The following is a 13,123-nucleotide window of genomic DNA, read 5'->3' as shown; positions in this document are numbered from 1 at the left end:
CCTCTTACTGATGAGCGCGGCCGTCCCTCCTCCTCCTGGTTGTTTGGGGTTATTTGGGGTGGGCCGTCCCCTGCCTAATGAGCTCTGAAGCACAGATCTCCATTTTGGCCTTGGAACGATTAGGTTCATTACGAGAGCGGTTCCGTTGCCTGAACAAGGCGGATGACAACACAAGCGATGCTGGAGGGGGAGTGCGGTTCGGTAGCATCCCCCTTTCCCCCCGAAGCTCAGAGGAACGGAGAAGAGAGGAAGAGTGTGATGTGAAAACCTTGAAAACTTTTGGGATTTTTATGTTTTCACTTCAGTTGAGAGATCCAACCCATTGGCTTATGAAACGCTTTCAAAACCTGTTCTTCATAAGTCCTGAAAAGTTGACATTTTGGAGTTTGTCATAGTTTTCACAGTGACAATATTCACTACCAGTCAAAGTTTGGTCACACCTGTTTTTCATTGTCTTAAAGCCATTTTGCTCGAAAGGCTTTTGCTTTAAATGCTTGAATTGTGTTTTTTAGACGAGCCTTTGCCTTGCCATCAACACAAAGGGCGGCTTCTTTAAAGAATCTAAAATATGAGATGGTTTTGATTTGTTTGGCATTTTTTTGGTCACTGAATAATTCCATGTGTGTTATTTCATAGTTTTGATGTCTTTACTATTATTCTAAAATGTGTAAAATGGTAAAAAAAAAAAAAAGTAGAAGAAAGAAGTGTGTGTGTGTTCTGACTGATAGTGTTCAAACAGTCTTCATGCAGGCCATTTACCATTCATGTTCTGTGTCTTCCTCCGCCTCCGACTGTAGTCCTACTCTACAGAAAGATGCAGGCTGTGTGTGTGTGTGTGTGTGTGTGTGTGTGTGTGTGTGTGTGTGCGCGCGCATGCGTGCGTGCATGCGTGCATCTGTGTATGTGTGTGTGAGTGTGCGTGTGCGTGCTTTCGTGCGTGCGTGCATCTGTGTATGTGTGTGTGCGTGCATGAGTGCTTTCGTGCGTGCATGCATCTGTATGTGTGTGTGTGCATGCATGCTTTCGTGCGTGCATCTGTGTATGTATGTATGTGTGTGTGCGTGCATCTGTGTACTGTGTGTATGTATGTGTGCATGCGTGCGTGCATCTGTGTATGTACTGTATGTATGTATGTGTGCGTGCGTGCATCTGTGTATGTATGTATGTATGTATGTGTGCGTGCGAGTGCAGCAGGGCTGAGCCAGCCGCTGCCACTGGACTAATGAACTCATTTACTAAGTCAGTGCAGGCTGCGGGGGGATAACACGTCCTGGGCTGTGACAGAGAGCCAGGCATCAATCTCTTTAATGGAACCCTGCAAGCGAGCATAAAACAACCATAATGCCTCTCCGACTGGCTGACTGGGCCCAAGGAAATCCACACGACAGCTCGCCCAGCCCATCCTCCATTACTGCCCCTCCTGTTTCCTGGGCCAAATGAGCTCCAGTTTGCATCCCTTATTTTGATTCTTATAGGAAGATGATCGTAACGGAGATTTTTTTCTCTCCATAGCATGAGGTAGTTTCAATTAAGTTTTTCTTTTTAACACATTGAATGCCAGCCATGTTTTCATTCCTGTAGGTAAGTTGTGCCAGGGGTGTTTTTGACGATTCTGGCTCATTTTAGAGACAGCCGAGGATTCTTTTCTGTTAAGAATTCATGAACACCAATCATCTAAAAATAACTAATAGAATGTGTGCTTTCTCTGTCTAAAAGAGTTAGTTTGCAGAGTTAGTAGTTATGTAGATATTAGCCGTTGAGTACAGCATGGTTTCAGCGTCTGGAAATTTATTCAGAGATAAATGGCTTTTTGTGAAACAGTCACTTTAACCATTCATTTTTGGCATCAGTAAGACCGTCAGACATTCTAAACAATAGTTTTGAACAGTAATTTCCTCCATAACAACAGGAAACACCCCTCTCATTCAAACTCCCTCCTCCCTCCTCCCTCCTCCCTCCTCCCTCCTCCCTCCTCCCTCCGCTGTACAGCGGGCGTGTCAGAAGCGCTTTTGCTGCTGCCTGCCTGTGTGCCTGCCTGCCTGCTTGCCTGCGTGCAGACGCTCCTTGTGCGAGTCAAGATGGGCCGGTGAATGCGTGGGCGATGGGCAGATGTTGATTCTGGCCTTTCTGAGGTGTTTCAAAGTGTGTTTCACCTATGATCTATTTTGCAAATCGCTCTCCGCTCTCTGTGTGCTGCTGCCGGTGCGCGGCCGCTCTCAGGCAAGACAAGTCTGTTACTGTAAAATCGCCACGGCATTTCCTTGAACGGCTTGGTCCCGCGGCAGTTTTTTCTTTGATTTCGGTCGTCTGGGGGAGCACTGTCAACACTTAGTGGGTCGGTAAAATAGATTATACACATTATCTTGCTCCAATAGTGATCTCGAAGATGTAAAAGTTGTTGATTGATGTCCCACCGTCAAAAAAAAAAAAATGTTTATGTAAGACGAGTAAACTCGGCTCTGGCACTTAAGCGTTGGATTATGTAAGACGAATTATTTCGGCTATGGCACTTAAGGTGTTAACATTGCAGTGTGGGATGTGGTAATGAAATGCCTTTTTCTTCTTCTCCCTTTGAAGAATTTGTGGACAACTCTTGTCTCCGTCTTTGATCTTTCAGCACAGCTCCACCTTTGATTGGAGTGTTTAATCGGTGCCACAATGGACACCAACAATGGCTCTTTGACCATTGACTGTATACTCAATATGGACATAGCTACCCTGACGTCACCCATTGGTTTGTGTACTCCCATTTTGAAGCCTTGACTTTGGCATTTTAACCGTCACCATCTTGGTTATTTGGAGCCAGAAGCATCTAGCGCGAGACCAGGGGTCTCCCACATAGCTGCAGCGTCACCTGCTATTGGTCCGTGATCAGCAAGCTGTGCGATCATCACTGGACAGACGGCCTGTCAATCACGCACAAAACCATACTTTATCATCTATAGGTTCATAATTTACCAAATGAACCTCATGCTGTATTGAAGAACACTTGAAACTAGCGATTGAGACCATAAACTTGTTAGGAAAGTTTTTACTGAGGTAATAAATCAAGTGACAAATAGGGTCATTTCCCCATTGACTTCCATGACTTCTTTTTACATCCAGTGGAGTCGCCCCCTGCAGAAGAATGAACTAGAAATGAATTAGAAAGAATGCAGGTTGCCTTGAAAAGCGCACGATTGACGATCATATCTTTGTGTTTTGGACAGACATACCAAAGTTCTTGACCAACCACACCATCTTCTACTCATGGGAGGGGAACCCGGTGAACATCAGCTGCGACGTGATGTCCAACCCACCCGCCACCATGTTGTGGAGGAGAGAGCGCTTCACCATCTCAGCTGAGGGAAGTGCTAATACTCGGGTACACAGCGCAGAGGGCAGGTCCCTGCTGGAGGTGAGTGCACGTCCTGCGGCAGAAACGCCAACTGTGTCATTAGTCAATTTTCTTGCAATTAAGAGTCCGCGAGCAACCTGTCACATTCATGCCCGAGGAACACATTATTTACACTCAGTTGCACCATAAAATAGGATCAAAGTGGTTTAATTGGTTCAAGCATGAGTTCATCTTGGGCTTTTCCTTTTTTCCTCTCTCTCTTTCTTTCTGTGGTTGCAGGTGACCCCGATGTCCGACAGGGACTTTGGGCGCTACAACTGCACAGCCAGGAACAACGTCGGAGTACGATACCAGGAGTTCATCTTAGCCCAGGCAGGTGAGTGTACACAAGAATTATATGGCACCTATTCATTGGATCACACCACAAACTACAGTAATACACTCCATCTTAACAAGTCGTTTCGTCCATTATTGAGTCCTAAAATCACAAAGGGGAGATGTTTTTTGCGTTCTCCTGACTGGATAGATCCAGGCTGATACGTTGGTCTCTAGTGATTGGTTATGGAAAATGCAATTCCCCTCAAGGAAATCCGTTAAGACTGGATATGATGTCAGACTAGAAGATGGAAGTGGAACGAGTTGACATTTCAGTCTGATATAGGCTATGATAGTAGTGTGCAGTGATCTGCTTTATTCTGGATTGTTTCAACATTATTGACATTTCTAGGAAATTCCTGGAAGTTAAAGCACAGGATGTCAACTCACTGCAGACAATTTCTCTTGTTTTAAGCTAAATAAAATATCAAGGCTGAATGAGACTAAATGACATGTAAAGATGGAGTTTTGTTACAGTGTACAATTGTACAGTATGAGTCCAGAATGTGTGGAATCTGAGAACACACACCTTTTGAATTCATCGCTTTTACAGCAACTCCCACCGTTGAACCATTTTGTAACCCTCCAGTTCTCTACTAATGGTAATGGCCTCATTTGCAATTCACGTGAAGATAAATACCACTACAACTCCCAACCCCTATTCAGCCTAGCATCACCTCAAATAGTGCCGGCTGATTTACCCTCCCCCTCGCTATTTACTGAAGTACCCCCCTAATTTACGCTAGCGCGGGCTAATGCACAGTAGTGCAGTCCAATTTTCTTTAGTGCAGATTAAATTGCTCTGGCTAAAGAGAAAAGTAGGGAATCAAAAGCTGACCTAATAGTCGTCTTGTTGGAAACAATGTGTTTTGGAAGTTGTTCTCAGACGATGCACACAGATGCACACAAACGCACGCACACACACACGCACACGCACACACACACACACACACACACACACACACACACACACACACACACACACACACACACACACACACACACACACACACACACACACACACACACACACACATTGTTTTAGCAATTCCAGTGCCAGTAAGGGAAGATGGATGATTTGAAATAAGGGACCTCATCTGTTCCTCACACGCTGTCTTCAAAGCTAAACATTGAAGTGTGTGAAAACCCTCGGGGTAAGAACTACTAGAAAGTTCCCAAACAGATGCTGGCATCTAGCCGATCTCCCTCCTACTTGTGAAGAAGTTTGTGCTGTATCGAACTGTTTTGATTTCAACGGGGCCATCTGTGATTATTTCAATATGGCATTGACAAAAACAAAGTCCCAAGGACTGTCAGCGATGTACCGCCGCACTTCGAAATGAAGTCAATTATGTTAAATTGCTTTCAAGGCTTAGAGTTATTATAGCAATAACATCAGGGTGGTCTGTGCTTTGAGTAGGTATGACAATGATAGGTACGAGGCACAACCGAGTGTCATTGGCAACGTTAAAATAATACTTGTATTTATTGTAATACAAAAAGCACTCAAGGCTATTATTATACGGCTTTTATTATGCAGTTACCGTATATAAGAATAAAACACTGTGGGTCGGGGGGTTGCAAAGTACTGTAGCTCCCTGTTTACCACAAGGCAAGTCATTTATATAGCAGTTATCAGTGTGGTTGGAGTTGAGTGCTTCTTTGACCAATCAGATTGCTTGGTAGGTTGATCAAAGTAATTATCAGCAACTTTTCATATAAGTAAATGTGCATTTTGCTACTGTCTGTTACTGATTGATAACGTATTACAGTGATTCAACCTATAGCCAGTTCATGAAAGAAGCGGTGCCTCTTTCCTGGGAAAAAATGTAGAGGAGGTGATCCATGATCCTTCAAGTAGAGTAGTAGTTGGGCTTCTGGGGAGTGCAGCGTTAGATTCCCTGCCTACCAACACAAAGGTCTCAGGTTCGAGCCCCTGTGTTACAGTACCTCTGGCTTGGACGAGCAATATACAACTGACGTAAATAATATGGACGAAGCCATCCACCATTTTTTGGACTCACGTTTGGAAGCAAAATGTTGTCTGTTGCCATCTTGAGGTCCTTGCGCAGCTCACGTGAGAGGGCATGAGACGGGTGGTTTCCCAGAGCTGCATCTCCGCCTGCTATTGGTCCGTGATCGGCAAGCTGTGCGATCACTGGACGGGCGACCTGTCAATCACCCCCTTTTCTATCATCTATTTTACTGTAAACGGGCGAGTTATATAAAAAAAATCACCCCCCTACAGTTTGTTATGAAAAGGTGAAATTTTCTATATAGGACAAAACCATGTTTTTTGGCCAAGTACAATTGGGGAGAAAATGGGTGAAAGAAATCTGGGGGGAAACTTGATAAAAGAGTGGAGCGCGAATCAAACACCTTAATTCACCTCTAGTATCATCCAATTGTCCTTAACGTCCTGCAGTACAACCAGCCTCCAAGGTGAAACTATAAAGGAGCTGGAAATTGACTGTGAACTGGAGGTTTTCTATATTGGCCTCAAAGGATTAAGTTGTTTCTGCACAGATAAAGGTCTGTGTGTGTGTGTGTGTGTGTGTGTGTGTGTGTGTGTGTGTGTGTGTGTGTGTGTGTGTGTGTGTGTGTGTGCATGCGCATGCATCTGTATGTATACATACATGCACACATGCCCGTGTGTATGCCTGTATGCATGCACAAATATAATTGTGGATGCAGTTCACAGACTTCTGAAAGGCCTTCACGCTATTCACCTTATTCTTTGCCCACACATGGACGCTTCCGCATTACGTCATTTCGTAATAGTATTTCCGTTTTAGACTTGCCAAAAACCCTGCAGGCAAGATGGCCGCCCGCACTCCCCTCCTAAACTGGCAGAATTACTCCCCCATAAACTAACATATCTTGGCCAATAAGTATGTAACATACAAAATAAAACAACCCGTAATATCTTAATTTTATGTAGAATGCAGAGGACATGTAACTGTTTAGTTAAACTTGCATTCCAGGAATATTGTGCTCTAAAGATGACGTTAGTGGAGTCGAGACTGTTTCGTCCTGAAACCCACATAGGTTGCGCCGCCAGGCATAACCTATGTGGGATTCGAAATAACGCATCCGAGATAGAAACGTTATGAATATAGCCACGTTATAAACAACAAACTAACGCTGGTGATCCGTATGGAAACAGTGTTACTCGAAATGGTTAAAAGTTATATCAATTTCAAGATTCAAGATTTTTAGTGTCACTCCGTAGTACAAGTATCACGTGTGAAATTCTTGTGCTGTAGGCTCCGTTACAACATAGTGCAAAAAATAAAAGATATATAATAAAAAACAAGAGGCAAGCAATAAAGCAGTAAGACACGCCACAGACAGTGGCGTATTCACTGCCCATAGTGCAAATGGCATGAACATACTTTAAACATAAATAAACATAATAACATTCTGTTAGGTGCAAATAGCGTATACCTAATTAAACATACTATTGAACATTAGTAATTTTATTAGTCAATTTGGTCATTCAGTAGCATTTTACTGCCATATAACATAACTACCGTAACTAGCGGCTAATATTAGCCACAGTAGGCAACTAGCGCTGAACCGGAAGAACAAATACGTTTGCGTTGAACGCGGAAGAGAGAAAAAGTGGGCGTGGTGAATAGAAGATTCCATTTAGTTGGCTCTGGCCCCTTTGGCTCAGTGAAATAAAATCTTTATCTTGCCAAAACAACTATAGAATTCACAGATAAATGCCACAATTATTTCTCAACAAATAAAGTTAACACCTATCTGCCAGAGCTGCAGCCATAGAAAACTGTGATAATAGAAGGGTTTTATGTGCATTGCACTTTGCTTGCAGCAAGCTTACCTCAACAGGACTCTGTAAACAATCAAACTCTGTTATTGGCTGCCCTTGGAATGATGTATTCATCCAGCGTGTGAGGGCTATTTATTGATAACTGACTCTTTCTGTGGATAAGAAACCGCTACACTTTCTGAAAAAGTAATAAAGAAAAAAAAAAGTGGTGTAGTAAGCGTTGCAGGTTTTGGGACAATCATCTGAGAAAATGTGATCACAGCAAAAGCTATCACATTATCTCTGATATGTGTTGGTACCTGTACAGAAACGATGACCTCTATGACCTTCCTATACATAACTACAGCCTTTTTTTCCTAGCTCCGCCCCTTCATTGACCCCCTCCCCCAAATCCCAGATCCCCCTAGCCACTCCCCCTACCCACATCTCGAATACTGACTCTGTACCACCTTCCTATCCTATACAGCCCCTCTTCCCTAGTCCCGCCCCCTGGTTTCATGCTACAAACGGACGGACACACATGTCAGCTATAGAAGCGGCTGCACCACTTAAACTTAAAAAATATAATCATTTTGTCTACATTCCTTCAAGCATTTGAAATATGATTTTCAGACTAACAAGCGAATAAAACAAAGTGTGTGACTGTGACAGGCGACATGGTGGGGCAGTGGTTAGCACCGTCGCCTCCCAGCAAGGTCATGGGTTCGAACCCTGATCGATCCCATGTCCTTTCTGTGTGGAGTTTGATGCAATGGAAGCGCTCTTTTGTCTGACACATGTCATTGTTCTGTGTTTCAAGATGTACCGTCGAACCCATACTCGGTGCGTCTGTCGGCCGTCTCCCAGCGCCTGGCGACCGTCACCTTCATGAAGCCCGACTCCCATGGTGGCGTTCCCATTAGCCACTACCTGGTGCAGTACAAGGAGGTGGGCTCCCAGGACTGGAGGGACGTCAAGTCGCACAGCGTCCAGAGTGAGTGACTCCCTCATTCGTTTAATTTCCTTCAAGTCTTGAGGCACAAGTCTCAAGTCAAGTCTAAATGTAGATTACCAAGCCAAGTCCATGTCATTAATGTCAAGTCTACATGTAGATTACCAAGTCAAGTCCATGTCATTCATGTCAAGCCTACATGCAGATTACCAAGTCAAGTCAGAACAAATCAAGAGTCCAGTATCATTTTAATATCTTAAACATGCATAATATCTAGGATGTTTCTAGGACGCAATGCAATATTAGCCTGGTAAACCAGCACGTCACGTGAACTCATATTTAATTTGGTTCTGCGTGACGGTCTGGCCCCAAAGCCAGTGGGGGGGTTTAACAGAAGCGGAAGAGCGGAAGAGCCAATCAGCGACTGCGCTGTGATTGACAGCACAAGTTGGCCAATCAGGAACGCTACTAGCACTGCACTAACAAAACAAAAATGGCCGCCTCCTTGCCTGATCGTCTCAAGGAGTAATGTCAGTGTTTGTCTAGTTTAAACAGCCATAAAGTGCAGTTATTGCAGAAATAGACTCAATAACAACAATTAAACAAGTACAGGAGTATCGCCGCAACCGCTGAGTTTCTCGGCTTTTGTTTTTGCCATTCTCCCGAGTGGATTTGGGTTTGACTGTATCCGACCCTGATTGGCTTCAGGAGTTGTCTGTCAAGGCAACTACGCCTGCCCATGCTCCCGCCCCTGCTGAAGAGTTGGGGCCAGACGGTCTCGCAGAACCAAATTAAAACGCGAGTCTCCACCTCTGTGCATTAAGGAAGATTCTTCTCTGCAGTGCCCCTTCAAAACAAAATGACCACAATATACACTTAGTATACAAAAGGTTAGAAACTCCTTCCTCCTGCATGTGGAGTTGCAGCCTGGGTTGTGTGCAGCCCATGTCTGGATCAGTAAGAGGACTAAAAACGCTCTTTAACCGCCTCCTCACCTTCAGCTCCATCTCCTATTCATGGCTGAAATGGATTTAATCAGGGAAATCAATAAGGGACGACGGCTTCCCCTGGTCAGCCTATTACATGGAGAGAGCAGGTCACACTCATTTCTTGTCCACTCAGTGTATCTGTTGGAGGTTGATAGGGTTTCTGATCAATACCAGTGATTCAACCATTACTTCATCAGGTGCTGACATTTCTGGCTTTCAAAACTCATTCTTCAGTCCGTGTTCTGTTTTGGAACAAAAACTCCTTGTCGATTATGTAATTATGTTAATTACAGGTCAATAACAAATAAAGCTCATAGCAGCCATAGATTACTTAATGCCACTTCAACATAAATGGACGGATCAAGGGAAAGCATTGCTTAAGTTTACTTTGTTCTTTCTAAGTGGCCCTTCAAAGGACAATTCATGTTTTCTTTTTGGCTGGACCACAACTGTTGTGACTTATAAACGCGAATGTCTGTCACTGAGTGAGTGAGTGAGTGAGTGAGTGAGCGAGCGAGTGAGTGAGTGAGTGATGAAGTCACACCATTGGTCGGCCGGAACATGATCCAGCCATACACTAGGTTTTGACGTAGTCTTGTTCTCATGCAATACTGTATTTATATTGTTGTTATGACCTGACAGTCGTCTAAAGCCTCTGTCGCCGTAATATTTGCAATGTGTCCCGCGCCGTTGGCTCTAGTCTGCTTTGATGGCGGCTTGTCGGCGGCTTTTCCGACCGATTCAACATGTTGACTCAGCATTGGGTCGTTGGTGAGAGAAATCACCCTGATTGGCTGGTCAGGGGTAGAGAAATCACTCTGATTGGCTGGTCAGGGGTAGAGAAATCACTCTGATTGGCTGGTCAGGGTTAACGAAGCAGCGCAGGAGAAAATACATCACACAAAACGCTGTGCTAATTTTCCAATTTCATCTCATCTGATAATTCCAAAACACGGATATTTTCACGACGTGCCTTTCGGAAAGTCCATTGAGCCTCTTGCTGCATGATGTCACCCATTTAGTGCGGTTTCTCCTTATTTGTCACCTCCACCTCTTCCTATATTCTTCCACAAGCAAAAGACCCGACAAGGGCTGACAACACCAGGGCCATTTGCACCTTTTTATCAGACATATTCTCCATTAGAAGTAGCTATATTATGTGGGTCCTGGTGGCTCACGTGGTAGCAAGGCTCGGTCCTCCGCGCGGCCGACCCGGGTTCGAATCCAACCCGCGGTCCTTTGCCGCATGTCATCCCCTCTCTCTCTTCCCACCTTTCCTGTCTGCCTACTGTCCAATCTAAATCAAATAAAAAAGGTGAAATGCCCGAAAAATTATAAAAAAGGGGAAAAAGAAGTAGCTATATTACAAAACTGTTTAAGTGAGTGAAATGGTAGGCATCGCTGCTTTGTTCCATGAATCAGGTCAGGTGTGTTCAAATGCAACTTTTTGGCCCCGACACACGAGGAGACGTGAGGTGATGCATCGGTCGGACTCTAGTTGCCGCTAGTCCTTTCTAGTTTTTCTCATGTGTCTGCGGCGTAAACACACAAAATCATGCACAATATTGCCCTTGCTATAATGATAAATGAACTGCAGTCACAACAACCAATATGATTTATTGTTCTTACTTTAATGTCTATACTCTCTGAAAAAGGATGTCATTTCAACACAGCTGTGTGTGTTCTCGTACTCTTCAACACGACATATCTTAATAACAAAAAATGTAAATGTATTGTCATTGGTTAAAAAGTAACTTAAGTGTGTGGTGCTGTCCCAAAGAAGACACACAGATGTGTTAAAATTGTTGATGTGGTGAGTTTCGTGACCCTCTGGCTTTTGAAACCTGTCAAAAACCAACTGTACAAACACAAAGAAACCAAGGCCACCGATGCGAAAAATAAGCTTTATTCTTTCTTGGAAAAACCTGCTTTTTTCAGATGTATGATTCTTGTCCAATAACAACACTAAGCTCGCACACAATTCTAAACCTATCTGGCTTTTACTTACTAGACCACTGAGTTGTGTCCCCAGCGAGATTCTGCCTTGCCATGCCAGCTTAAGACCTCGCTGCGCCCGTCTAGAATTAACCAGTGTTTCTGTCGGTTAACCCCCCCCCCCGCCTCACACATCGACCGCCCGCAGCCGAGCACGTGCGGAGCAGCCGCGCCACTTGATCTGTCAAGTGATCCTTCAAAGCTGTTTGCCCCACGATGCCCCCGCCCCCAACCACCCACTGTTTGGGTCATGACGTCCCTCCACCACCTTGTGAGAGCCAGTGCCCGTCAGAGCTGAAAGAGCACGCCCTCCCCCCTCCCCACTCCACCCTCCGCCTCTTATGCTTTACGACTCCAAATTGATTCCTGAGCCTCTCGGAGGAAAGTACGCCACGATGTGAAGGAGTTCTTTTGAAAAATGGAAGTCAGAGGACGAATGGTCGGACGATAAGCGGGTCCGACAAACCTGAAGGGCTTATCGCTAATATCCCTCATTTCAGAGTCAATTACAATACGGAGATGCAGTGAGATGAATACTAAGCAGCAGACAGCGCGCGGGCCCTGTATATGTACAAAACAACTCATGCGCACAGAGGGAAGCCGTGAAGTTCAGGAAAATGGGAAGGACGCATGAGGAACAGAATTTAACTGAAAGAGTGGGGAAGAGAATTGTGGATAGGCAATGCTTAATCTGTTTTTTGAATTAAAGACCCCCTCCACTCAAAAATATGTTTTTCTTCTGGTTCCTTCAGTTGGATGTTTTGAGCTTCACTGTGCAGAATGATGTTTGACACTAGAAGGCTGTTTTCACAACCATCTGCTGAAAGTGTAAAGTCTCTCTGTGCTCACTGAAAAGGCGATTTCCTGCAAGCATGATTTCTGACATCACAAATAGTTGGAGCCAATCCCTGTCCAGTATTCAGTATATTCAATAATATTTACAGATTTACAGATTCTGACATGTTTAATGAGGGAGAAGGAGGGGAAGTCATTTTAAGGATTCAGATAATTTAACTTTTTTAGTGTGGGAAAAAACCCATATCAGACACAAATTATTATTAATTAATTATTATTCAAAGTAGAGTATTTTATCTACATCTCAAAACATGACTTTAGGAGATCTTTAATTTCAATTTGCTGGAAGTCTATTAAAAAAGTGCTGTTTATTCAAGGGGAGCATTAAAATATTAACAGAAGCCACATTAGATCGCCTCAGTAGAAGACACAATAAACTCTTCAGTATAATGAGATGCCTGTAGGCATTTCATTTGAAAGCTTTTGCCCAAATCCAAATGTCTCCTTGTAAAGTCTCCTGGAAAAGTAACCTGCTAGGGTTGTAAATAGCACAATTTGTTTTCGGCTCCAGGACCAAAGAACTGCAAAGCACCTATTACCATCTGAGTATTTAATTTGTGCCGAATGACAAAACAACAACTTTCACTCAAGCTCATTACACACCACTCTCTGTTCTGGGAATACTGAAGGCGATGTAAATAGATTTCAGTCACTGTAGAATTTAAATAGGGATCTCTGATGTTGTCTGATAATGGGATTTGCTGTTTTCTTCAATAGTAATCTACTGTAGGTGTGCAGCTCGCTGGTGCTTTGAATGTCTAATAGAGCCAGTCTAGGGCTTTGCTGCGAAATGTGTGGCATTTAAATAAAGTATAACCCCCCCCCTCACCACCATAAATTAAGCT

General features: G+C 43.9%; 1 protein-coding gene across 1 annotated transcript in view; it reads left to right on the top strand.

The window, feature by feature from the left end:
* The window catches only part of ncam2 (neural cell adhesion molecule 2), a gene marked incomplete at both ends in the record, with an annotated part of 533,990 nt that overhangs the window by 451,933 nt on the left and 68,934 nt on the right, over positions 1 to 13,123 (top strand). Inside the window, 3 exons of the mRNA XM_083633844.1 lie at positions 3,210 to 3,397; positions 3,617 to 3,713; positions 8,308 to 8,481. Of these exons, the coding sequence (XP_083489970.1) occupies positions 3,210 to 3,397; positions 3,617 to 3,713; positions 8,308 to 8,481 (459 nt within the window). The remainder of the gene's footprint in view (positions 1 to 3,209; positions 3,398 to 3,616; positions 3,714 to 8,307; positions 8,482 to 13,123) is intronic.

Source organism: Poromitra crassiceps, assembly GCF_964638095.1.
Source record: "Poromitra crassiceps genome assembly, chromosome: 3".
In the NCBI taxonomy this organism is placed as follows: domain Eukaryota; kingdom Metazoa; phylum Chordata; class Actinopteri; order Beryciformes; family Melamphaidae; genus Poromitra; species Poromitra crassiceps.
The sequence above is the reverse complement of the archived record's forward strand: the minus strand, read 5'-3'. Positions and strand labels throughout refer to the sequence as shown.